Source organism: Bos grunniens, chromosome 1 (assembly GCF_055505025.1).
Source record: "Bos grunniens cultivar Pamir isolate PY7600 chromosome 1, Bosgru_T2T1.0, whole genome shotgun sequence".
Classification (NCBI taxonomy): domain Eukaryota; kingdom Metazoa; phylum Chordata; class Mammalia; order Artiodactyla; family Bovidae; genus Bos; species Bos grunniens.
The window spans coordinates 146,802,397-146,829,030 of NC_141165.1; the positions used below are offsets into that span (position 1 = coordinate 146,802,397).

General features: G+C 41.7%; 3 protein-coding genes across 25 annotated transcripts in view; 1 reads left to right on the plus strand and 2 right to left on the minus strand.

Annotated features, from left to right (window-relative positions):
* Positions 1-4,607: 4,607 nt before the first annotated feature.
* On the minus strand, positions 4,608-11,799 carry ATP5PF (ATP synthase peripheral stalk subunit F6). Of its 8 annotated transcripts, none has more exons than XM_086412506.1 (5): positions 11,739-11,799; positions 9,380-9,555; positions 8,221-8,391; positions 5,393-5,517; positions 4,608-4,788 (listed from the first exon to the last, which is right to left on the minus strand). In XM_086412506.1, the coding sequence occupies exons 3-5, from the start codon at positions 8,382-8,384 to the stop codon at positions 4,751-4,753; spliced, it is 327 nt and encodes a 108-aa protein (XP_086268632.1). In that variant the 5' UTR covers positions 8,385-8,391; positions 9,380-9,555; positions 11,739-11,799; the 3' UTR covers positions 4,608-4,750. The 8 variants fall into 8 exon arrangements, with proteins under 8 accessions (XP_086268632.1, XP_086268659.1, XP_086268640.1 ...); XM_086412533.1 differs by lacking the exon at positions 9,380-9,555 and adding an exon at positions 10,610-10,704; XM_086412514.1 differs by having other exon boundaries at positions 11,687-11,799.
* A 35-nt stretch (positions 11,800-11,834) lies between these two features.
* GABPA (GA binding protein transcription factor subunit alpha) overlaps positions 11,835-26,634 on the plus strand; it is a 38,202-nt gene continuing 23,402 nt past the window's right edge. Inside the window, exons 1-4 of one of the 15 annotated variants that reach the window (XM_086412372.1) lie at positions 12,808-12,947; positions 15,695-15,837; positions 19,945-20,047; positions 23,955-24,099. In XM_086412372.1, coding sequence (XP_086268498.1) covers positions 19,971-20,047; positions 23,955-24,099 — 222 coding nt within the window. In that variant the 5' untranslated portion in view covers positions 12,808-12,947; positions 15,695-15,837; positions 19,945-19,970. Of the gene's footprint in view, positions 11,966-12,354; positions 12,494-12,807; positions 13,032-14,024; positions 14,101-14,660; positions 15,838-17,083; positions 17,869-18,637; positions 19,140-19,944; positions 20,048-23,954; positions 24,100-26,634 lie in introns of those variants that run through there. The other 14 variants (XM_086412383.1, XM_086412398.1, XM_086412373.1 and 11 more) reach the window with 14 other exon arrangements.
* On the minus strand, positions 11,855-12,876 carry LOC147380270 (uncharacterized). 2 transcript variants are annotated; one of them, XM_086412470.1, is made up of 2 exons: positions 12,402-12,876; positions 11,855-11,923 (listed from the first exon to the last, which is right to left on the minus strand). In XM_086412470.1, exons 1-2 carry the CDS (start codon positions 12,874-12,876, stop codon positions 11,880-11,882), a joined length of 519 nt encoding a protein of 172 aa, XP_086268596.1. In that variant the 3' UTR covers positions 11,855-11,879. The 2 variants fall into 2 exon arrangements, with proteins under 2 accessions (XP_086268596.1, XP_086268587.1); XM_086412461.1 differs by lacking the exon at positions 11,855-11,923 and having other exon boundaries at positions 11,933-12,876.

Sequence of the window (26,634 nt, forward strand, 5' to 3'; positions counted from 1 at the left end):
AGATTTTACTTTCTTGGGCGCCAAAATCACTGCAGATGGTGACTGCAGGCCTGAAATTAAAAGACACTTGCTCCTTGGAAGAAAAGCTATGATAAACCTAGATAGCATATTAAAAAGCAGAGATATTACTTTGCTGACAAAGGTCTGTCTAGTTGAAGCTATGGTTTTTCCATACATACATCATACATCACATGTATACGTACATCATATGTATGGATGTGAGAGTTGGACCATAAAGAAGGGAGAGTGCCAAAGAATTTATACTTTTGCACTGTGGTGTTGGAGAAGACTCTTGAGAGAGTCCCTCGGACTGCAAGGAAATCAAACCAGTCAATCCTAAAAGAAGTCAGTCCTGAATATTCATTGGAAGGACTGATGTTGAAGCTGAAGCTGCAATACTTTGGCCATATGATGCGAAGAACTGACTCACTGGAAAAGACCCTGATGCTGGGAAAGATTGAGGGCAGGAGAAGAGATGACAGAGGATGAGATGGTTGAATGGCATCACTGACTTGATGGACATGAGTTTGAGCAAGCTCTAGGAGTTGGTGATGGACAGGGAAGCCTGGTGTGCTGCACTCCTTGGCGTTGCAAAGAGTTGGACACAACTGAGCAATTGAACTGAGTGACTTGATAAACAGCAAGCAGTCAGGATCTGGCCCAAATGCAGAGTTTTCCAACTGCCAGTGGACAAGCATTAAAAACAAAACATTTATCATTATAATTCTTAGAGCACTTTTTGTTTCCATAAAGTAAAATTGTGTTGTATAAAGGTTAGGGCTCTAGAATCTAATAGCAACTTTTGTTTTAATTATATCATTGACTGTTGTAACTAGATTTATTTTTAGTGGGGAGTTTAACCTAACTAAATCTGGAACAATTGTTTTTCAATACAGCCTTGCAAAGAGCTTCCTTCATCTCACAGTTGGTTTTGTCTGATTAGTCTACATTAAAAATAGCAGAAGTGTTCAATTTTTTAGCCCATTTAATGGTGCAGGGGAAGAGTCATCCACTTATTGTTGTTCAGTGAAACCCAGGAAACTACTCCCTCTTACTGTTTGTAGCTACAAGGCCAAAGCTTTAGCTGCTCAAGATGAGAATCTTGTCTCTCAGTCTGGGAACCTACCAGCTTCTCCAGTGCTAAAAAAAATGCTCTGAAAATAAAGTGCCGAAACTATTTATTAAACACTTTATATATAATGTTGTGGAGGGTGGGGTGGATAGAGGTGAGGGTATACAAAATCTCATTCACCTCGATTGTATAAAGAGGGCAATGTCCTCATTTTACAGATGAGGAGACCGAGATAAACTGAGTCAATGACTGCCAAGTTTACAAAACCAACTGAAGAGGCAGAGTCAATGTGACCCAGGTCCATCTGATCCAGAATGTTCTACACAAGATGTTTTTTCTCTGTTCTAGCATTCCTTCCTTTTACATTCTCACATTCTCCTCTCCAAGGACACCTTCCTTTCATTCTCAGTAATCTCTGGCCCATCCACTCCTGTCTAGTCTCACAGCCTGTGACGCTTTGTCCTCCTGCCCAGGTTAGAGTCATGGTGGGGAATTCCCTGGTGGTCCCGTGGTTAGGACTTGGAGCATTCACTGCCAAGGGCCCTGGGTTCAATCCCTGGTCAGGGAACTAAGATCCTACAAGCCACATGGTGCAGCCAAAAAGGTTTTTAAAAATGCTACAAATCCATTAAAAAAAAAAAAAAAGTCATTTTATCCCCTCACCACAGATACTCAAATCTTTAATCTTTTTTTCAAGATTGAAGCTGACCATTATAAATACATTTATATTACTACCACTCTATCTTTAATCATTATTTTTAATCTGTTTATTCAGAGACTCCATCATTCATTGGCACATTTTTAACTACTTTTATCTCCTCCTACTATCTCATACCTTTTGTCTTCTGGTATTTTCCCCCTCGATCACCCCCTCTCCTAGGAGCAATTCCACTCTCACCATTCTGAAGGTTTCTTTGTTCCCTAGTCTCCCACTCCCCCACACCACCAGTTACCCTCGGATTACTCCCTTGAACACTGTCAACTCCCTTCTCGATTTTGACCCATCCCATTACTAAAAGCTTTCACTCTTTTCCTTTACTTAGTCTGACCAAGGTCTAATCATCTTAGCCTGAAATTCCAACTGTTAAATCACTCAGTTATGTCCCACTTTTTTTGACCCCATGGACTTATAGCCCACCAGGTTCCTCTGTCCATGAAATTTTCCAGACAAGAATACTGCAGTGGGTTGCCATTTCCTTCTCCAGGGGATCTTCCTGACCCAGGGATCAGACCCAGGTCTCCCGAGTTGCAATCAGATTCTTCATGGTCTGAGCCATCAGTTGGTCACCAATTTAAATTCAGAGGTCCCCCAATCCACCCCCACCCACGTTGTCGTATCATCACCCCTCCCTGTTCAGTTACACCCTCCACCGTTCCTCTTTAGTTGCCTTACGTACCCATTAAACTGAATTAAGGTCGTTTTACCTTAACAACCCTTTGTTTCTCCTTGACTTGGAGAGCTGCTGATTCTCCTAACCACAAGGTATGTAAATTCTAGTTACTCTTCAGGACTCAGTTCAAATTCCACCTTCTCTGTGAAAACTCTCCTTGCTGGAAGAAGTTTCTTTCTTCTCTGAATTTCCATAGCCTTTGATTGGTTTTCTTATGGCACTTCTTGATCTCCATTTAATACAGTTATATAGGACGGATTCCTTACCATCTGAGCCACAAGGGAAGCCTGAGACAGAGAATGAATTGTCCAAATTGTCTTTGTCAAAGCTGTGAGTTCTATTCCTTAACTCACTCCAAGGCAAGTAAAGAGAATTTTAAAGAGAACCAAAACTGCAACAATTGAAGGCACCTGCCAAATAGCTATTTGAGCAAAGGGAAAAGGTATCAAGGAATACAGCAGAGGAAATGGTGAGGTACCTGTCTTCCCACTGTGTCTCAAAGTAAGGATCTGTTTTCGGTGGTCAAGTAGGCAGCTTGGAAAGTAGATGGTCTTGAGCCTTCCTGTCAAACACTGAAAGCAAACATCTGAAACAAGAGACTGTGGACTGTATGGCTGAAGTGGGAGTGGAGGGGAATCTGGAAGAGACGGGTTGGAGTGGACCTCCCATTTAAGGTAATCTGCATGACGAAAGCTTCTAGCCCACACAGCGCTCCAAGAACTCATACATTAAGCATCTAACCAGAGTCAGCACTATGCTGCCACACCAAGGGTAGCAACAGTCAGAGGCAGAAAATCCTACACTAAATGGAGTTAAGTGAAAACTGCCTACAACAGAAGCCCTCTTTGGTTAACAGTAGCACTAGACAGACACGTAACAGGCAGGCACATGTCCATTTCTGGTTCCCATACCTTTCCTCAACTCAAATTTGTCCTTTTAAGAGCACCGGGGCTCCCCTGGTGGCCTAGACGGTGAAGAACCCACCTGCAATGCAGGAGGACCCACGTTTGATCCCTGGGTGAGGAAGATCCCCTGGAGAAGAGAATGGCTACTCACTCCAGTATTCTTACCTGGAGAATTCCATGGATGGAGGAGCCTGGCTGGCTATAGTCCATGGGGTCACAGAGTCAGACACGACTGTGCAACTAACACTTACACTTTCACCAGGTTTAGATTTCAGCTAATACGGTATGCCATAGTAAAAATCTATTCCTTTCGAAGTGAGATAACCTAGTAAGACTGTTTTTTTCGACTTCACTTACAACAATCTCTAAAGTTTTACTAAAGAGACGTATTTATTGACACGAGAGAGTGTCAGATTTAAAAAGGCACAGTTGCCTTTTTTAAAAAAAAGAAAACTAAAAAATAGAACTGTCTACTTACTGAAATTTTGATGCACCTGCTCTCCCACTTATCTGGCACATCTACTTGATATTCCACCCACTGGGCAAACACCACCATACAGCTTTAATCTATTTTCAAGGAAATTCCTTTGTAGAACCCTCCTCTCCTCCACCCCCAGCATTCCTTGATCTATCTGCATAGCCTTGTAATAGATACAGTGACCATTACACTTTAAGGGGAGAGGAGAGAGGTGAGTTATTGGGATAATAAAAACATTTAAGACAGGAGATGGAAATTAAAACATAAAGTCAGTCCCTGGACATATTCACAGTCACACCCGAGTTCCCTGAAAAAGCTATCATCAATGATTTCTGAACCGTTTCTTCATATTCTGGGAGCAGGTGTGACATCCCCCACTGAGAACACTCCTTCGTTCAGTCAGGGTGGCTCCTCTCCAGCAGTAAGTCTCCAAAATAAACAGGACACCTCAACACTCTGAGAAGAATCTGCCAAGTTCGGGGCAAATGGTACTCAGTTAATCCAAGGTCTCCTTCTGTTTTCATATAACCAAAGAGGAGGATCTAAAAACAAAGAACTCGGGGACTTCCCTGGTGGTCCAGTGGCTAAGGCTCCAAGCTCCCAATGCAGGGGGCCTGGGTTCAGTCCCTGGCAGGGAACTAGATCCCACATGCTGTAACGAAGAGATCTCATGCCACAACTAAGATCCGGGACAGCAAATAAATAAATATAAAGTAAAATCAATCGATTAAGGAAAAAAAACAGAATTCAATACACTCAGCTGTATACCTAACATCACCAAATAATTTATTTGAAATCAGAATTAAAAGAACATTTGACAGCTATGAAATGTTTATTCTGTTACTTGTGGCCAGCTGTACAACTAATCTAGGACAAATTACCAGATCAATTTTACATTACTTCTTCAGGATTGTGGTTTCTCGACAACTTCGAACTTGGGGTCTAAAAAGAGGAAAGAAAGGTTCAAACTTAGTCATATTGCAATAAAGCATATTTTCTAAAAAACTTTAATATTTATCTCATCCATCTTCCAATTTTTTAAAGAAACATCTACACGTAAATATAACTTAAGATTTATTTAGGACTTAAAATGAACCAGGCTCTATGAATTTACATATATTACGTCATTTAACTACAACTAAGACGACAGTATGATCTTACCCAAATGTCAGATTAGAAACAAGGACCAGTTAACTATCCAGAATCCCAGAGCCCATAATGATACTGTCAGGCGTTTGATTTTAGGTCCCCACCGTTTAACCTCTATGCTATGTGATCTCTTCCAGTGGCATTTACCACAGTGCTTGCCACACATGCCACTGTCCTAATACCTTCACATGTTCAGTTCAGTTGCTCAGTCATGCCCAGCTCTTTGCGACCCCATGGACCGCAGCACGCCATGCTTCCCTATCCAGCACCAACTCCCGGAGCTTGCTCAAATTACATTCACGTGTAATTGTCATTTAATCCTCCAAACAACCCATGTAAATATTCTCTACTTAAAATGATCTCCCACAACAATGAACCTGTGATTACAAAGACTTACCTTCAAACGTGAAGTTAGGGAACGTATTCATGTCTGCTTTACCATACATTTGCTTAAGTTTAAAAAGCTCCCGGTCTAGGTCTTGCTGATATTCTGGGCCAGCATCAACAGGTCCTCCAGATGTCCTGTAGTGTACATGACCAAGTGAAAGTGTATTTTAAACATTAGTTTACAGAAACAAAATTAAGTTTCACAGATCTTCCGAGCGTAGACAAGAGCAGACTTTTCTGAAAGGTAACAAGTATTTCAATTTGAATGTAAATGTAAAATCAAACAATTTTAAATATGATGAGGGTTCACACAAATGAGGCAACTTCAAACAACATTCAAGGTCTGTCAGTATCAGTGTTATGAAAAGTCAGAATTTCTCAGCGTCTGAGCAGCAATAAGGTGTAAAGGCTAAGTCTATGCGCTTGGGGTGAATAACTGTTTGTTTTATTGTCAGTTCTACAATCTAGTTACTGTGTGAACTTGAGCAAGGCATGAAGCACTCTAAACTCTAGTTTCTACACCGACAACTCCAAAATCCTACCTGACGGTGCTGAGGGAATTCAGAGACTGTGTACATGTACCACTCGTGGGCCAGTGCCTGGCACACCGTGAACACGCAGTTATCTACTATCACTGTGCTTTAAATCAAACACCACTGAAGGGTTTAAGTCTGTAACAGCAGCCTATCAAAGAAGCAAATTACTTCCTATCCTCAGAGGTTTTACCATTTACAAGAAAGAAAAAGTAGCACTTATAAACATTTATGCCGAGAGGCAGTCAGTTTAACAAAAAGCTACTGGAGGTGAGGGGTCACTTTTGCTAAGCTCAACAGGCAGATTGCATTTTAAAAAGGTGGCATTTGCGAGAAACCATGCATTTGGGTCAGACTGTAATTTGAGACATTCTAAGACTCAAAAGCAAGGATGAGAAGGTGGGAAAGCATTGGCTGTATGTGGGAAATGCTAAGCAGCCTAGATGGAAAAGCTAGCAGGACCCAGATCACAGGAGGCCCAGAATGTATAGTCTGGGAGTCTGTATTTTGTTTGCTAAGCAATAAAATGACAAAATTAAAGAGCTGTGCTTTGTAAAGATAAACACAGCATCATGGATCAGCTGGGCTTCCCTGGCGGCTCAGATGGTAGAGTCTGCCGGCAATGTGGGAGACCTGGGTTTGATCCCTGGGTTGGGAAGATCCCCTGGAGAAGGGATACCCACTAAAGTATTCCTGCCTGGAGAATCCCCATGGACAGACAAGCCTGGCAGGCTATATAGTCCATAGGGTAGAAGAGTTGGACACAACTGAGCGATTTTCACTTCACAGACCAGCAATGGGCCAATTAGACCTAATTAACTATTTGCACAAATTCTTGTTTGTCATAATGTTACTGCCCGTTTAACAATGAACAATATAATAAAAAAATTATAAGTGAAAATTCCATCAAGGCTAGTATTTTCACCTATGCCTATGATAAGGCATAGGATCTTATTTGTTATTTCCACAAAAAAATACTAAGCCAGCTCTAAGAACTTGTTAATGATGTTTCTTGTCATGGACTCAGTTTTCTTCTATATCAGTATGTACAACAGAAACTTTCTATGATAACAGAATACTCTGTGTCTGTGCTGTCTAACATGGTAACCACTAGCCATATCTGGTATTGAGCACCAGAAATGTGGCTAAAAGGCAAATGAGGAATTGAATTTTTATTTATACTCAATTAGAATTTGAATAGTCACATGTGGATAACAGCCACAGAAATATATAGCACAGTTCTAGACAGAGCCTTCTAACTGGACACTTGATGATTGACGATCATTGTCCAGTTCTTGGATCCACAAGCTTTTGGAAACATTACTCTTCCATGCCACCTTTCAAATGTACCAGCTAGAAAAGAGGATTCCTTCCAATAAGTTCCCCAAACACTGAATGTGTCAGTACCTTATCACTTAATCTATTTTACCTTCTATTATATTTACTTGCTTACAAACTTTCTACCCTCTTAGACTTAAAGAATATTATGGAAATGCCAAGTGGCTTCTTTCTTTGTAGCCCACCATTCTCAATAGTCCAGTGCTCTGCATATGGTAGACAACTAAATAAAACTCTGAACTAATCTGTATCACTTTCCCAAAGATTTTGGGGTTAAATCTGATGATGGCTAAGGTCATTAATCACCTTCAAAACTTTGCGGTTCTGTAATTAGGTTTTCCCTGGATTTGCTTTATGCCATTTCAGAGTCTTCTGTCTTTTGACAGTCCCAGAAATATATTAACTATGGAAGTAACGTTAAAGAAAAAAATGCTGTGCTTATACATTTCTCCCCAAATCAATTTAGTGGTCCCAAGATCACTAAATTGAGAGAATATTCTGAGTATATTTTCCCCATAATTAGTTTTATGACCTTAGGATAATCATTGTCCAAGGGGCTTAATTTTCTCAAATACGGTTCCTAAATGATTTCTAAGATCCTGGTATGGATCTTGTATGAATTGTATGGATCTTGTATGGTATACCTGTATGAATTGACTCCAGTTTATAATAAATGACATTACAATGGGGATATATCTAAAATGGCACTAGATTTAATGCAATCCTCCCTGGGAATTCATAATATAAAATTTGGGACTTAAAAAAAAATATATCAAGGTCCTCATCTTTTTCTTTTGGAGCAGCTAGTGAACCTGTACCACAGGGATCAACTCAGTGAAGGTCTTAGACACTTTGAAACGCCAAGTAATTCTTTACCATCTCAAAACGTACATACTTTGAATATGCACATTAACACCAAGGTTTGAATATGCACATTAACACCAAGGTCTGTGATCTACCCACTTACTGTCGCTTAGTTCTATATTCTCTAATCTTGTCCACAAAGAGTTTCTGCACAGGATCAAGCTCCTTATTAAATGCCACTGCTGTAATACCAATGTTCCTCCTCCAAGAGACTGAGATTGCAGACTGAACAGCAGAGGACAACCTGAAGAGTCTCTGAAGAATCATGGTGATCCTGTTATTGGAAACAAGAACCAGCATGTGAAGATACATTAAGATTGACATAATTGTAAAAGCCCTGTAAAAGTGTTACAGTGGGTACCCAATTCTACTAAGTGCTACAGAACTCAGTGAATACTAAGAATAGTCACCTGACCAAAGATCCTTTTCCCTCTCTACCCCTCACTGCAAGTGTTCTGCTGCTCAAGTAAAAGGCCCTGGGATCTAGAATTCAGAATCACTCAGGCCTGCATGCACTCCACTAGGTCAGATGCAGAAAGAAAGCACAAAATCAGGGATGGGGTGTTTCTTCTCCACGAACTTTTTAGTCTTGACCGCCCACCCTCAGCAGAGAAACAGTAATACTGGTTCCAAAATTAGCCTACCAGGTTCCCCTGACTCCCTCACAAGGCAAAAAGGGATATGAACAGGAAGCCTGGAGACAGCTGCCTCAACCTCAGTTTGCATTTCACAGGCCCACAGGGAGAGAAACTGCTCCGCCTGGTACAGCTGCAGGATTCCAGGCATTCATGAATACTGTAAAAACCAGATCTGAGTCCAAAAGAACCAGCAAGAAAAAACAGCAAGGGAGTCCAAAAAAACAAAACACACAAGGGAGTCCACCAACAAGAGAGGGAAAATCAAGCAGTACAACCTCATTATATGCAAACAGGAATTCCAAAAGAAAAAGAATAAGGAGATCATAGAAAAATTAGAAGAAACTGCCCCAGATTAATAAAGGGCTGACCAAGCCATGTTGGAATGATAGAGTCACACTTCGATATAGCCTGGTCAAACTTCTGAACCTAACACGCTAACATGATTCCCCAGCTCCCCAAATGACTTAAACAAGCACCGTCACACCAAACTGTTAAATTTAACACTACTGCTCCAAGTGTGGTCTGAGGACTCTCAGTAGTACAGTGTTAGTGCTCCACTATAGTATCAAAATTGGGAATAAGCATTTAGAAACTTTTACAGCAATCTGACAGAGTAATTCATACCTGCAGAATTCAATAGTGAAAGTGAAAGTCGCTCAGTCACGTCCAACTCTTTGCGGCCCCATGGACTACACAGTCCATGGAATTCCCCAGGCCAGAATACTGGAGTGGGTAGCCTTTCCCTTCTCCAGGATCTTCCAAACCCAGGTCTCCCGCACTGCAGGTGGAGTCTTTACCAGCTGAGCCACAAAGGAAGCAATTAAGAGTTCGTATTTTGTGTCTCCATGTTTTGTCTTTCATCTACTACATTTTCCAGTAATTCACTTTTACTGGATTCTTCAAAGAATCCACAAGGGCCAGGGGGAAAGTGGCCCTTTACTAGTGAGAGTTGGAAAGCATTAAGCTAGAAGACTGAAGAGTGGCACTGCAGTTCTCTAATCGCGGCGGGGATGTCCCACAGGAAATACCTGGCAATGTTTGAAGACATTTTTGGTTGTCCTGACAGGGCGAATGTTACTAGCCTCTAGTGGGTAAAACCCAGCAGGCTGCCAAAATCCTGTAACAACAATAATAGCACCCTCCCCACAACAAAGAAATATTTGGTTCAAAACGTCAATAGTGCCGGGAAGCTCATGAAATCGCACATAAAAAGACTATCAAAATCAATCCTACAATCTACCAAATATCCTTCACCTACAGGATGAAAGAAAACTATTTGAATGACCTTAAGGTGCTACTTCCCTGGTGGCTCAGGTGTAAAGAATCTGCCTGCAATGCAGGAGACCCAGGTTCCATCCCTGGGTGGGGAAGATCCCCTGGAGAAGGGAATGGCAACCCCCTCCAGTATTCTTGCCTGAAGAATCCCATGGAGAGAGGAGCCTGTGGGCTATAGTCTATGGAGTCACAAAGAGTCGGGGACACAACTGAGTGACTAACACCCAAGGTGCTACTTAATATCATTCTCACTTCACACATACAGAAACTGTGGCTTAGAGGTAAGTACCTGATCCCAGGTTACACAACAGAATCTGACAGGACACAGATACATTTTTAAAATTGTGCAACTCAGTGTATATTTTCCCTTTTGGCAACATAAACACAAACAACACTTTCCAATAGGGTCACCCTAACATCTGTTCAGACCTAGGTATTCTGCCAAGTACTTCCATACATATTCTCTCCTGGTACCCTTACAGCAATCCTGTTAAGAAACAGAGCAAAGTATTCTTAAGCCTCCTTCACAGATAGTAAGACAATATGCAAGACAGTTTATTAATGATCCCCAAATCACACCTAATTGTGCGTGGTCTTCTTCCTGAATTCCAAACCTATACATCATCATCTCTCATCCTTTCAGAAGTCTTATCTTGCTCTCGAACTCAATTTATCTAAAAAATGAACACATAATCTCACTATCAAAACTTGTTCCTTTTCCTCTGTTTCAGTTTTTTCCCCAAAGATTGAATATCTATTGAGAAACATACATGTTGTTACACAAATAGGTATTGACGTGTCCTACTCTTTACTACCTCATGGACTGTAGCCCACCAGGCTCCTCCATCCACGGAATTTTCTAGGCAAGAGAACTGGAGTGGGTTGCCATTTCCTTTTCCAGAGATCTTCACGACCCGGGGATCAAATCCGGGTCTCCCGCATTGCGGGCAGACGTTTTACCGTCTGAGCCACCAGGGAATCCAAATAGGTAATATAAAGTATCAACTATGATTAAGCCCTCTATTCAAGTACTATGCGAGGCCACGCACGCCAGCTATGACAGGGATTGGACATACGCAAAGAAATTGGGGAAAGCAACAGCTAGAAAAGAACACAGCAGAAGAAGCGGCCCTGTGCTGAGAGGGAGCATGGCTCTCCCGTTTACAGTGACGACTGGCCAGTCCAAGGTTAGTGCTCTCCTCCAGGAAACCGTGATGTAAAACAAAAGCTGCTTAACCAAATTTCAGCACTACCAACATCTTTAGGTGGCGTCCAAACTTTTAAGATGACCATTGTCTTTTTCTCTCAAGTTCTATTCCTAAATAGTTCAGAACCACCTCCCACGCGTCCGGGATGCGCAAGCCTGGCTGCAGACCGGCCCCGCGGACATGACCTTGGGCTGCCCCAGACGGGCTGCAAGTCCACGAAGCGCCGGCCTCCCTGCAGCCCGCGCCACCCTCCCTGCAGCCCGCGCCACCCTGTGAGCCAGGCTGGCCCTCAGAGCGGGATTTTCTGGCTACTTATTGAATCTACAGCAAACTTCAAGGCCGAAAGGCGCCGAGGTCGAAAATGACCCCGGGCCAGGCCGTGAAGGCGCCCCGGGATATAAGACTGCTCTCTTTTCCAAAGTCTTAGAGGGAAAAGGGCATCCCAGACCTCGTGAAGAAACCCAAACCCAAGTCCCAAGAGGCCACGTTAGTCCAGTTACCCTCCCAGTCACCTTGCACTCACTGCCGAACCGCCAGCCACCGCCGCCACCGCCCCGTTCTACTTCCGGCCCTGGCTCCGCCCCCACCCGCCTACCCGCCATCGCAATGCATTATGGGCCGCCGTTTCAGACGGTCGACACTCACCGGACAGGAAGCGTCTCGGAGACACTCTGCGACCGGACGGCTGTAGGTGAGACAGAAGCCAAACAGGAGGAGGAAGTGGAGGGTAAGTGCTTCCGGGTCCTCTAGTGACGCCTCCGCCATCTTTCCTTCGCCCAACTTGACCCGCTCTCTTTTTCCCTCTCGGAAATCGTGTGGTTTACGCATGCGCCCTTGGACTGGCCTGTCCCCTAGTTCAGTCCCCCGGGCCCCGAGTCAGCGTCCTATTCCTTGATTGACGGGGGAGAGGGGGGGTTGTTGAGGTATACGATTGTGCAAAGTGACAGTGTAAAACAAAGCGAACTGGGGCGTTGCTGCTCCCTTGTGCCTCGTGAGCCTCCGTTGCCTTAGGCGTCCGTTTCGCGCAACCTGCTGGGAGTTGTAGTCCCGAACCCGGGGGTGCCTGGGAGGTGGAGGGGGGGTTGTTGTAGTTTCTCTGCGCCGTTTTCGCGGGAAGGGCCCAGGGGCCTCCCACTTCGAGTCGCGGGAGCTGCGGGTCTTACCGGGAGAGACGCTGCACGTGGAGCCCGCGCCGCTGCGCTTCTCAGCCGGCTCTGGAGTGCGGGCGGGGGCGACGGGGCCGAATCCGGAGCGGGTGAGTGCGGCCGCGGGGGAGGAAGAGAGCGCGGGCCCGCGCGGGCCGGCTTCGTTCCGGGGCCTTCTCCCCCACCGCGGCCCCCCCGCGGCCGCCTCTGTGTTTTGTTTCCGCTGGTCCCCGGCGCTGTGACTCCCATTTCCGTTCGTGGAGACTTGAGGGAGCCGGGTGGGGAGGGGCGGGGGAGGCTGTGCGGGGAGGGGCGGGGGGCGCGCGGCGCGGGGCTCCGCGAGGCCGCGCGCCCCCGGGGCCCGGGTAGTTCCTGTCACCTCTCGCCGCCCCCTCCCCTCCCTGTGCCTCTTCTCGGCTGTCCGCCGTGCTTCGCAGCCGCCGCGGTCGGGACCTGATCCCGACGCCCCTGGGATCTCACAGCACGATGCCATATCGATCTTCTTGCCAACTCAGCGATGCGCTCTCCCTTCGGGTCCAGTGGTCTTTCTAGAATTGTTTTACAGTTGCGTTAAAGCCATCTGTTTAATGTCTGTGGAGTCCATTGGGTTTCTTTTAAAAACGAGGAAGTGAGACGAGAAAATGATGGGTTAGTGTGGCTTGTCAGCTTTTTAAGTGTGTTTTTGCAGGCTGGAAGATAAGCCAACAACGTCTTTGTGTTTAGGAATCCCGGTTTGATTAGGTTAACGGCAGGGAGGACCACGCCTAATGTTGCACTGCAAGAGATTAGTGATTTAGAAAGACTCGCGGTAGTTCTGAGTCTTGGAGGCGGCAAAGGTTTAGAAGGGTCCACGTAAGCAAAGAACTGGGCAGGGATAACGTTCTTAGGTATTGTCTTAATGTCAAAAGAAACTGGGTCAACTAGTTCGAAAGTGGAGGGAACAATGAGTTATCTCTCTCTTGGGATTTGATCCAAGCTTTCCAGCCTTAAGTATTTTGAGACAAATTCTGACGCTAGATGGACTTATGTCAGTTTTACCTGGATTGTGTCTACAGGAGCAGTGACAGGAGGCTTGTATCATCTTAAAATAAGAATCTAAATAATGAGCTAGGTGTTTAATGGAGGAGCAGCAGGTGGAGGCTGAACAATTAAAACTGTTGACTTACCTCCCTCCAGCTTTTATTTATAAAACTTCAAGTCTAAAGGAAAATTCAAAAAATTATGCACTGAAATTGTACAAGGTACACGTTCACCCCCCAGAGACGCCAAGTTTGCCACACTTTGTCCATACTTGCTTTCTCTCTGCATATGTACACACAGATGTCTGTGTTTACTTTTTCTTAGCTATTGACTTTTATCTTTAAAAACCAAAAATGTCTTTTTTCTCAGACTATTTAATAGTATTTTTTAACTTGAGAAAAACTCCCAGATTACACTTGTATTTATTTATCCTTCATTTACTTATTGTCCTTCACTATGAAAAATTATTCTGAACTCTAAACTAATAACGTGCTCCAATGGAGAATAATCCTCAAGTTTATCTGTGGCTTTAAAAGATAGTGGTAAATATAACTATTTTAAAGAATACTAGCCTTTCCTGGAATTTTTAGTTAAATATAAATTTGTATTCGTTTTGTGAAGTGTTCTGAAAGCAGGTTAGGTTTAATCCAGGAAAAACCAGTGTCAAGGGACATTTTCCTGTGTGGAAAGTCTCCAGGTAATGCTGTCTTCTCCATTTTCTTAAGTTTTGACGTAGAATCCTGGGCAGTTGGCTCCAGGAGAAGAGCTAAGACCCACTCGAGCAATGACAGCAAAGATTTGGACAGCTTGCCAAATGTCTCCATTGCTTCTTTAGGCTTAATTTAGAGAATTGAGAAAGAAGATCAATTCAGAGACTTAAGTAACACAGTGTTTTCCAAAAGTGTATTGGATTCATACCCCAACACCCCCTCCCCCACCTTTGGCACCTTTTGGAGACTGATCTCTAACTTTTTTGAAAGATCACAGTATAAATTTTTTTTAACAACTCTCTGTCTTAGTGTTTCTGTCAAGAGGTGTGCCAAGTATCCTTGTTGATCAAAGCCCTTTAGGGCCATTTCTCTGGTAGGTACAGAAAACTGGATTCATCTTTTAGTGGGTGTAAGACAAAAGACACAATCAAGCCAAAGAGCAGGAGAAGAGATTTATTACTTAGAGCAAGAAGAACACTGTGGGATCTTTCCCAAAGCAGCAAAATTGGGAAAAGTCTTAAGCTAAGGGTACATGCATATTTATGAAGGAGCTTGAAGAGGAGAGTTCAAGATAGGATTGGGGCAGAGGTTGACAGCAACCAAGCTTTAGTTGATTGAAGTCACAAAGGTCAGAAAAGATCAATATTATCATCCTTTGGGTTACAGTTGATCTAGTGGTTGCCACTAGAGGAGGGTTTAAATTCTGCAGAGCAGCTCAAGAAAGTGCTTCAGGCTAATCTTTACCATGGAAACAGAACCTGGAGTTTTTATACTGATTTACTATCTTTGCTATTGTTATTCCTTAAGAACATTATTACTGAGCTGTATTCAAGGGTAAGCATTGTGGTTAGGCTTAGATCTCAAAATGGCTTAGGACAAAAATGGCTTCTGTTTGTCAAAAGCCATGCCTGATTCTTCTTTTCTGGGGACCTCCTAACCTATCTGCTTACGGTGCTTTCTTTTTTGTTGTTGTTTTAAGTGTTTATTTGAATTTTGTTGGTCATGCTGCATGACCTGTGGGATATTAGTTCCCTGACTAGGGATGGAAACCATGCCCCCTACATTGGAAGCATGGAACTGTAATCACTGGACCACCAGGGAAATTCCTAAATTTCTTTTCTATTTTTCTGAAGTCCCTAGAAAATTCACTCGTTTTAAAAGTTGATTATGGAAATGGGAGTGGACTTGCGCGTGGACCCTGAAAAATAAAACAAATGACCCTTTTAAATGCTGTCCTGCTATAATATAAGCCTTAGTCCATTTCTCACTTTTTTTTGTAAGGTTTTTATCCTTTGTGTGTTCATTATCTCTTTGTTTCTGACTGATACTAAGGTTCCATAGTGTGTTTCACATTTTCTTGCATCTGCAGTACTCTCATCACAGGTTCGTGTATTGGCTCCTGCTTTCAGCTGTCTCCAGCAAAGCTACCTTTAACATACTATTATCAATCACTGTGAGAATGTCTCTGGAATGCTTATCTAAGGGCAAGATTGCTGGGTCATAGGTATAATCCCTTTATTTGAGCAAGTGCTGCTAGCTGTTTCTCCAGAGTAGTCAGTCCTGTCTGTCTTCAATCAGCAGAGGCAGGATCCCTGTGCTCCAAGGTCCCTGCTGCTCTTTTCAGTATTCAGCATTCTGATCTTTGCCACACACACACAGAATAAGGTGAATAGCTTGAACGTGAGCATCTCCTCGTGTCCTTAGCCATTTTGGTTTCTCTTTAGGTGAGTTTCCTTCTTTACCTACTTTTCTACTTTGTCCTGACTTGGGGGGATTATTATCAACTTGTTCACTGTGTATTCCAGTAACTATTTCCTTATCATATATGGATTTTGGAAATGTCTTTTTCTACACTATATCCTGTCTGTCGAACATAAATCTTAACTTTTATGTAATGAAATTATCAGGTTTTTTTCCTTATGATATATGTTTTTGGAATTTTAAGAAATGAATGCTTTTTCAAGAAATGAATCCTTTTTTATCCACAAAATTCCACCACTTTCTTCTGTTAGTTTTATAGCTTTACCTTTCACATGTAAGTCGTCTAGATTTCTGGAGTCAATTATACGGTGTGAAATGGTTCTCATCAGTCTGTTCAGTCACTCATTTGTGTCCGACTCGCTGCGACCTCATGGACTGCAGCCCACTAGACCTCGCTGTCCATCACCAACTCCTGAAGTTTACTCAAACTCATGTCTGTTGAGTCGGTGATGGCATCCAACCATCTTTTCCTCTGTTGTTCCCTCTCTTCTTGCCTTCAGTCTTTCCCAGCATCAGGGTCTTTTCCAGTGAGTCAGCTCTTTGCATCAGGTGTTCAAAGCATTGGAGCTTCAGCTTCAGCATCTGTCCTTCCAATGAATATTCAGGACTGATTTCCTTTAGGACTGACCGGTTTGATTGCCTTGCAGTCCAAGGGATTCTCAAGAGTCTTCTCCAACACCACAGTTCAAAAGCATCAATTCTTTGGCACTCAGCTTTCTTTATAGTCCAACACTCACATGACTATGGGAAAAACCATAGCTTTGACTAGACGGACCTTTGTCATAAAAGTAATGTCTTTGCTGTCTAGGTTGGTCATAGCTTTTCTTCCAAGGAGCAAGCATCTTTTAATTTTATGACTGCAATCACCATGTGCAGTGATTTTGGAGCCCAAGAAAATAAAGTTTGTCACTGTTTCCATCGTTTCCCCATCTGTTTGCCATGAAATGATGGGATCGGATGCCAGTCTTTGTTTTTTGAATTGAGTTTTAAGCCAGCTTTTTCATCAAGAGGCTCTTTAGTTCCTCTTCACTTTCTACCATAAGAGTGGTATTATCTGTGTATTTGAGGTTATTGATATTTCTCCTGGCAGTCTTGATTCCAGCTTGTGCTTCACCCAGCCCAGCATTTTGCATGATGTACTCTGCATATAAGTTAAATAGGCAGGGTGACAATATGTAGCCTTGATGTACCCCTTTCCCAATTTGGAACCAGTCTGTTGTTCCATGTCCAGTTGTAACTTGCTTTTTGTCTTACATACAGATTTCTCAGGGGGCAGGTAAGGTGGTCTGGTATTCCGATCTCTTTCAGAATTTTCCACAGTTTGTTGTGATCTACACAGTCAAAGGCTTTGACATAATCAATAAAGCAGAAGTAGGTGTTTTTCTGGAATTCGCTTGCTTTTTCTGTGATCCACTGGATGTTAGCAATTTGGATCCCTGGATCTTCCCTACCCAGGGATTGAACCCAGGTCTCCCACATTACAGGCAGATTCTTTACCAGCTGAGCCACAAGGGAAGCCCAAGAATACTGGAGTGGGTAGCCTATCCCTTCTCCAGCAGATCTTCCTAACGCAGGAATCGAACTCAGTCTCCTCCATTGCAGGTGGATTCTTTACCAACTGAGATATAGGGAAGTCCAAAAATGGCAACTGTTTGAAATACAGGAGCCCCAAGGATCTGCTCATAGATGAAAGTTGCTCAGTTGTGTCCAACTCTTTGCAACCCCATGGGCTGTCTTTGCAGTCTATGGAATTCTCCAGGCCAGAATACTGGAGTGGGTAAGCTCTTCCCTTCTCCAGGGGATGTTCCCAACCCAGAGATCGAACCCAAGTCTCCCGCATTGCAGGCAGATTCTTTACCAGCTGAGCCACCAGGGAAGCCCCTTTGGTTTTTATAACATTCACTTATTAAACACACTTTAATACAGTGCCTACAAAAGGAGCGGCACTGTTCAAAGTTCTGTGTATACATCTGTCAACAAATACGCCTTCCCAGGTGAGCTTATGCTGTTCTATAAGGTCCCTACTGGGTTACTGCCACCGGTGTTTTGCTTTAGTGCTCATGTTGAATTCCAGTTTTAACACATAGTATCAATTAAGAAATAGGCTTTATGAAGAAAGGAAAGACTGACTAGGCTGTGGTCAGCAAGAAAGAAGAACAAAAGCCCTTCATTCTTCTGTCATCCCAAACAAAACCTGCTGGGGCCTAGGCATTCTGCTGGATGTGCATGATGTGTATCTGTTCCAGTGGGGAGCCCCATCCTCTTATTATTCTTCTTTCTTGTCATGGAGGAGCTGTGAGAGGAGCCTTTATAGTGAGGGAGAAATCAGATCATTTTTATACCGGAAAGTCTAGATTCAGATGCCAGAATTTAGAGACTAAGTTATCAGAAAACCAGCTCCCCAATAGTTGGAGATTTTTGGACCTGAGGAGAGTTACAACCCTCTCTAAAGTGGGAAAGAAGACTTACTAGTTTCCTAGAACTACAGTAACAAATTACTACAAACTTAGTGGCTTGAAAACACCAACTTACTATCATACGTTCCTGAAGTCAGAAGTCTGAAATGGGTCATTCTTGGCTAAAATCAGGTGTTGGCAGAGTTGTATTTCTTCTGGAGGCTCTGGGGGAAGGCCTGTCTCCTTTCTTTTTCCAGATTTTAGAGACTGCTTGTCTTTCTTGGATTGTGGCTCTTTTTTTTTCATCTTCAAAGCCAATCACAGCCAGTCAGTCGTCCTCACTTTGAATCTCTCTGGATCTCTTTAGATTCTTCCTCTCTAATGATTCTTGTGATTTCACTGGACTCACCTGGATAATCGAGGATGATCTCTATTATAAGGTCAGCTGATTAGTAAACGTCCCAAGAAGTGCAGTGGTAAAGAATCTTGTCTGCCAGTGCAGGAGATACAAGAGATGTGAGTTCAATCCCTGGGTCAGAAGATCCCCTGGAGGAAGAAATGGCAACCCACCCCAATATTCCTGCCTGGGGAATACCATGGACAGAGGAGTCTGGCAGGCTACAGTCCGTGGGGTCTCTAATAGTCAGACACAACTGACCGACTGAGCATGCGTGCAAAGTGAAGTAGTAACAACCTGCAACTTACATCATAAACACCTTGGAAATGGCCATAAAGGAATGCCAACATATGCAGCTATTTTATACATTACTTAGCATTTTATAAAATTATAACGTTTTAGTATTGGTAGTGCAAATGGTACAGAATGGCACATAATGTATCAATGGTACAAAAATCAATGGAAGTTTAATGTAAGTAAAATTTTTATGTGTGAGAATTAAAAACTGATGTAATAGTTTGATTAAAAGGTATAAAACCACATCTGAAAAATAATCATAAATAATTCTAGTGTGTAATCAGGGCAATAATTCACATATCTGTGATTTTGTTACTTTATTTTGCCATTTGAGAATATTGTACTGGCATGTATAAGGTATGTAATTTGTAACATAAATCATAGCTTGGGTTAATTTTTAATTAGCTAATTTTTAATTTAGCTTACTCTGTCAATAGTGGTTTACAGTAAACTCTGCTAATAAACTACAGCTTTTTAGCTGGACAGTTGTAAATTTTTCAACTCCATGTTGATCCCCCTCACCCCCGCCATGCTGTGTGGCATGTGATTATCTTAGTTCCCTCACCAGGGATCAAACCCACGCCCACTGCAGTGGAAGTGCAGAGTCCTAACCACTGGGAATTCCCATGTTGATTTTTAAGGTGCAGGTTTAAATCTGTTATTAAGACCGAACTGCTGTAATAACCGTCGACATGCCTTTCACTTGATTTTGAAGTAATCTTAATTAATTTGTTGACTGAGACTAGGGTCAAAAACATCCCAGTAAATCCAAGGGAATGATATTGATGTCATGTCAGACTGGTAAACACCATTTAAACAAAAACTGGTTTATAAATATTGCTTGTGGATTGTCTTTTATATGTGAAGATTGCTTCCTCCTCTTCTGCTTACCCTCGGGTTTTATTTGAATTGGGTCTTTACTTCTTGTGTAACGTGTCTGCTTATGCGTTTCAGAATGTCTTAAAATTTAACTCTTGTAGGGCTGAACTTTTGAAATACTTCAGCCATGACGAAAAGAGAAGCAGAGGAGCTGATAGAAATCGAGATTGATGGAACAGAGAAAGCAGAGTGCACAGAAGAAAGGTTGGTATTTTTTTAATTTACTATTTTTTATATTATCAACATGCCTAATTAAAATAAGAATAGCCAAGTTCTTTGAGGACCTTTTTTTTTTAATCTTCCCAACTGACCCCAGCATTTTGAGGGATAATGTATTGCCTTTTTCCTCTGACTTAATGGCTTTGTAGCTGGAAGGAAAAGATAGTTTTAAACTAAAGATGGTAGTAAGCATAGGTAATAATGGTCAAGCAATTGATTGTGGTGGTTTCTACCCTTCGGACACTGTTGGATTCTTTTTCCTTTTGTCAGTACTGATTTCTTTTATTTCAGCAAGAGTTTAATTCACAGCCAGAACTAGTTCAACAAATAGTAACTATCAGGAGTACATCAATAAATGAGACTCTAATCTGCCCTGGTAGAGACTACCTTATATTTGAAGAAACACACAGCTGTATGAGCCATCATCAGGCAGGCAGGCAGGCAATTCAGTTGCTTAATCCTGTCTGACTCTTTGCGACCCTATGGACTGCAGCAAGCCAGGCCTCCCTGTCCATCACCAACTCCCAGAGCTTGCTGAAACTCATGTCCATTGAGTCAGTGATGCTATCCAACCATCTCGTCCTCTGTTGTCCCCTTCTCCTCCTGCCCTCAATCTTTCCCAACATCAGGGTCTTGTCCAGTGAGTCAGGTCCTTGCATCAGTTGGCCAGAGTATTGGAGCTTCAGCTTCAGCATCCGTCCTTCCAGTGAATATTCAGTACTGATTTCCTTTAGGATTGACTGGTTTGATCTCCTCGCAGTCCTTGGACTGAAGGACTCTCAAGAGTCTCCTCCAGCACCACAGTTCAAAAGCATCAGTTCTTCGGTGCTCAGCTTTCTTTATAGTCCAGCTCTCACATCCATACACAACTACTGGAAAAACCATAGCTTTGACTAGACGAACCTGTGTCGGCAAAGTAATGTCTCTGCTTTTTAATATGCTGTCTAGGTTGGTCATGAGCCATCATAGTACTAAGCATATAGAGAAGTGAAAGGTGTTAGTTTTTGGAATAGTAATAGAATACTGCTTACTCCATTAAGGAAGGTGGGCAGTGGTAATGAGTTCAGGATCCAAGGAGAGAATATGACTGAAAAGAGGGATTTGGGAGTCAAGGACAAGGAAGGTAATCACTAATGGTCCTAGTTTACTCTGGAAAGCAAGAGCTGAGATAATGTAGTAAAAGTAAAAGGGGCTGAAGAGTGCTGCAGAGCTTCAGTAGAACTCCAGTGGGAATAGACAGATTACTAAGGTTGAGTACCTTGCTTAAAGTTGAGCGTGCAGCTGAGATGAAAGACCTAAATTGTTTAAAAATTACTATTTTATTGTGGTAAGAACATTTAACACAGTATCTGCCCTCAGTAAATTTTTAAGTGTACCATACAGTATTGTCAGCTGTAGGCACAATCTTGTGCAATAGATCTTTTGCAACTTTTCTGTCTTGCATAATTGAGATTTTTGTGCCAGTTAATTAGCAGCTCTTCTGCCCTGTGGCCATGATTACTCATGAAGCCATGGTTACTCAGGCCACTTCATCTGCTCAGGCAAGATGTCTTGCTCTGGCTCAAAATACAAACCTCGTTTTAGTAACCCCCCACCCTGTCCTCGCCCATCATGCCCTGGCATGGAAGCATTTTCCTGGCCAAAAAGGTCTAAAATACCTTGATGTGACTGCACAGGAGACATTAAGTTTTGAATGGAGCTTTTCAGCATGTTTGATTATGCTATTTTCTCCAGCAGAAGAAACAATAGGCTGTATATACATACATACATACACTCATTTATGTAACACGTTACTCCAGAACTTCACAGCTTAAAACACCCAACAGTTATTCTTGCACAGAGTTTCTCAGAGTCAGAAGCCCCTCATCCAGTCAGTTAGCTGCTTGGTTCTGGCTCAGAGACTCTCAAGAGCTTGCAGTTAAGCTGTCTGTCTGGGCTACAGTCATCTGAAGTGTTGGCTGACGGTAGCATATCTGTTTCTAAAATCACTCGTAAGACCGGTGACAGGACCATTCACTTCCTCAGCATATGGGCTTCTATGTAGGGCTGCTCGCCACATGCGGCTGGCTTTCCCTGAAGCAAATGGTCCGAGGAAGCATTCGCCAGTGTCTTTTTAAATAAGCTAATCTAAGAAGCAGTACTTGTGTCACTCTGCCGTAGTCCTTTGGTCACACAGTCCAGCCTTGGGACAGTTTGGGAGGGAACTGTAAAAAGCTGTAAATATTAGAAGGTGAGGATCATTTGAGCTGTCTTGAAGCCTGACATGAGTATATTTATGTTTTTGTACACACATGTATGTATAAATGATCCACAGAGTGTAAAGTTTTTACTGTTTGACTTCGTAGAGAAAACCTTTGTTGATGTCTCCCGTAAGAGGTTGGTAGTTACTGTGATTGTAGTTACTGTTGACTTGGGGAGTAGCTATGTGAAACGAGCAGTTAAGAGTTTCTAGCTGTAGCAGAGTGCTATGCAGGAATGTTGATCCAGTGATGTGAGATCATCCACATTTTCTCAAGGGAAGTTGGTAATCAGATTTTTTTATATGGATCTCCCAAGGTTTAAATGATGGCAACAGAATGTTAAAAAATGTTTTAAATGTTGATCCTATGTAAAATGGGTCCTTAAAAATCTGTGTTAAAGTGACATCTGACTCTTGTAAAGATTATTGTTACCAAAAAATATATATATATATAGCCCACTCTGCTATAGCTGAAGAGTTTGTGAAAATATTTACATAGCCAAAAGACCCTTAACAAATTTACCTTAACAAATAGTAATAATAATGTTTATTATTTTAATATAATTTTTTTTCAGTCATGAGTGGTCTCTTTTATAAATTTTAAGTTTTAGGAATTTAGGCTACATATATTCACTGAATATTATGTATTTATTGAATTATACTTGGAATTTATGTGAAAATGTAATGACAAATTTTTAAGGACACACTTTTTGACAACTATAAGTGAGATTTAAACCATATTTAAATTAAACATGTGAAACTTGATTGAATTGTAGATTTACCAATTCAGCAAATACTTACTGGTATCTACTTTCCATTTGGCCTCAAGTAAGGATTCACAAAAGATATATAAAATTACTTACCAAAGATTTTACTCTTAAGGAACTTAACGGTTTTTTGTAGAACTTAGAATATGAAGTTGGAGAAGGAAATGGCAACCCAGTTCAGTGTTCTTGCCTAGAGAATCCCAGGGATGGAGGAGCCTGGTGGGCTGCCGTCTATGGGGTCGCACAGAGTGGGACACGACTGAAGTGACTTAGCAGAATATGAAGTAAAAATGCAAAAGAGCACGTAGAAAGTTTTAAAGGAAGAATATAACTTTTTAAGGTGAATCTAGACTGATTATAACCAGTAGTTTTCAGATTAGATGGAAAATATTTTATATAACCTGTATTTTCATATCTTATGACTTGTATTATTGTGTTGATTTTGGGAAGTAGAGATACCATACAAGTTTTGAGGAGACTTTTTATATTCCTTTCTGAGCCTGAAATTCTTCAAAATAACTTGGAAATATAAATGCAGACATTTCCCCTTAAATATTTTAGTGTAAGCAATATTAGTATGCACACACACACACAAGTACGTGCGTATATGTGTGTGTATGATGTGGTCTATTTGCAAAGGTGCCTTAAATTTCAAGCTTGCATTTCTTTGTGTAATGTGATTCGTTATTAAGTTTGGCAACACTAGTTGATGATGAGCCTACCACTATAAAAGGTGTCTGTGCAGAAATGAGTTTCAAAGACCAGAAATGTGTTTTGGAATTGAATTTTGTTTTGAACATATTGTTGGGTTAATATCCAGGGTAAGAAGGTAATTGTTAACCATTACATTCTTTAACATTGGGTCCTCTAACACTGTATTCTTCAGCATTGTAGAACAGACCTACACTCCAGCTGAATGTGTAAGTCAGGCCATAGACATCAATGAGCCAATAGGCAATTTAAAGAAACTACTAGAACCAAGACTGCAGTGTTCTTTGGATGCTCACGAAATTTGCCTGCAAGATATCCAGGTATTATTATTTTCTTTTTTGAGATTTATATTTCAGCATTTACGTCTGCATTAGAAATGGCTTTGTTATTACTGTTGGCCTTTTCTAACTATAGCCTTTATCTCCCCTTTCTCTCCATTTGGCCTATATTTTTATAAAATGTAAGCATTTAGAAATAGAGTTCTTTCAGAAACATTTCTTCCACTTAGAATTATTTTTAAAAGATTGAGTAATAAATCAAACTTTGCTTTTTCACCTGGACAAATGTAAAGTGGGAAGTTTAAATACGGTTTAATCAGAGCTTAAACGTAGCTTCTGCACATTGACCTTGAAAGTTGAAGAACTGTGCCCTCACATCCTGTTTCTAACTAACTTTTAACTTGTTTGTACATTCGTTTCCTCCTTTTTTAGATTTTTGACCAAATGATTTTATATTCCCTTCCATCTTTGTTTGCTCCAGCAGTAAGTTTTGGATAAAAATTTACCACTATATGTATATTTCTTGGAGATTGTTGCAATAGGAGTTTACCTGTGGTTTGCAGCATATTTATAGTCATGTTTTATGGTATTCTTTCAAGAAAGGGAGTATTTTTATGTATAAAAAGTAGTTGCCTATATGCTATGCTAAGTCACTTCAGTCGTTTCCGACTCTGTGCGACCCCATAGATGGCAGCCCACCAGGCTCCCCCATCCCTGGGATTCTCCAGGCAAGAACACTGGAGTGGGCTGCCATTTCCTTCTCCAATGCATGAAAGTGAAAAGTGAAAGTGAAGTCGCTCAGTCGTGTCCGACTCTTAGTGACCCCATGGATTGCAGCCTAACAGGCTCCCCCGTCCATGGGATTTTCCAAGCAAGAGGTACTGGAGTAGGGTGCCATTGCCTTCTCCGAGTTGCCTATATAGGGTTGCTCAAATAGTTTCTTCAGACCTTTCTTGAACATATGAGTAAGTACTAGAGATTTATTTTGTTTTTCTAATGCTGTCTTACATATATCATGTCATCTTTTCAAATGTTTGGTTTGGTTTATTCTTCACTCCTCCCCGCTCTGCTTTTTATTATAGCTATTCCACAAATCAGAACTTCTGCCTTAGTTTTTTAAAAATTCAAATCATATATCTCCTCTGTTTTTAAATAAAATACGGATGTAGAATAACTTGAAATGTTTTGATGAAATTTGTGAATTTTAGTTGCCATCTAACCATACTTTTTTTCCGCAGTAAGTCTAATAAATATTAGGGGAGGAGAGGAGGGAAGTTGCTCTTCTAAAGAGAATATATGTGAGTCTAATAATATTGTGATTTAAGGTTTTTCTTTTCTCAGCTGTGAATTAACATAATTCATAACATAATTCATAGGGGTGAATTAACATAATCTTTTTGGAAGGTAACTTAGTATTTAGTGTCTTAATGTTGAATGTGAAATATTTAGCAGCTTTCCTCAAGGAATTTTTTTAAGTACTCCCCTCAGTGAGCAAAGGCGTACATTGCATAAACTAAAAATATCTCAAATGATCCAAAAATAGGGAATGAGATAAATAAATTCTGTTGATTAGAATTCAAGGCAGCCATTAAAAATAACTGAACCAGGGCTTACCTGGTGGTCCAGTGGTTAAGACTCCACACCTCCACTGCAGAGGATGTTCCCTCGTCAGGGAAGTTCTGCATGCTGTGAGGTGCAGCCAGAAAATAAATTGGTGAACTAGAGTTATATGGTTGTAAGACATTTCTAAATTATCTCATTCTTGACAGCGGTCTTTGAAGTTGGCATATTCTTAATCATAATCTGCAGATGTAGCAACTGAGATTTAAATTAAATAATTTTGCCCAGTGTAGTGGGGTGCATTGGAATTTGAACCGAGGCCTACTGTAACTATAGAACTGTCTTCACTTGTTTGAGGCTGACATTTTAGGAAAGTTTTCCTTGCATAATTCAGTGTCACTAGACTTACCTTGTTTTTTCTTACGTGTAAAATTAAGGGGAATTTGGACTCAATCTCTTGTCTTTTAGCTCTGACATTTGTTGCTGCTCTTATAATACCTGACCTATCTAAAATGAAAGTTTTAACCTGCAAAGTAGCCAAGCTATCATAGGATCTCAATAAATATTGGTTGAAGGGATCAAACCTGGGCCATAGCAGTGACAGAGCTAAATCCTAACCACTAGGCCCCCAGGGGATTGTGCTGGAGCAGATTCCTGAGAATCCCTTGGACAGCAAGGAAATCAAACCAGTCAATCCTAAAGGAAACTGACCCTGAATATTCATTGGAAGGACTGACGCTGAAGCTAAAACTCTAATACTTTGGCCACCTGATGCAAAGAGCTGATTCATTGGAAATACCTTGATGCTTGGAAAGATTGAAGGCAGGAGGAGAAGAGGGCGACAGAGGATGATGGTTGGATGGCATCATCAACTCAATGGACACAAGTTTGAGCAAATTCTGGGAGATCATGAAGGACAGGGAGGCCTGGCGTGCTGCAGTCCATGGGGTAACAAAGAGTGGCACAGGGCTGAGCGCCTGAATAACAATGCACCGGGCCTTGCCTCCCATGTCCTCA

Coding starts and splice junctions, on each gene's coding strand:
- ATP5PF (XM_086412487.1), bottom strand. CDS start 8,384: ATGATTCTTCAGAGACTCTTCAGGTTGTCCTCTGCTGTTCAGTCTGCA. Junction 5,518..8,220: donor GAATATAGAACTAAGCGACA/GTAAGTGGGTAG, acceptor TGTACACTACAG/GACATCTGGAGGACCTGTTG. Junction 4,789..5,392: donor CCCTAACTTCACGTTTGAAG/GTAAGTCTTTGT, acceptor TCCTCTTTTTAG/ACCCCAAGTTCGAAGTTGTC.
- LOC147380270 (XM_086412461.1), bottom strand. CDS start 12,876: ATGGCATCGTGCTGTGAGATCCCAGGGGCGTCGGGATCAGGTCCCGAC.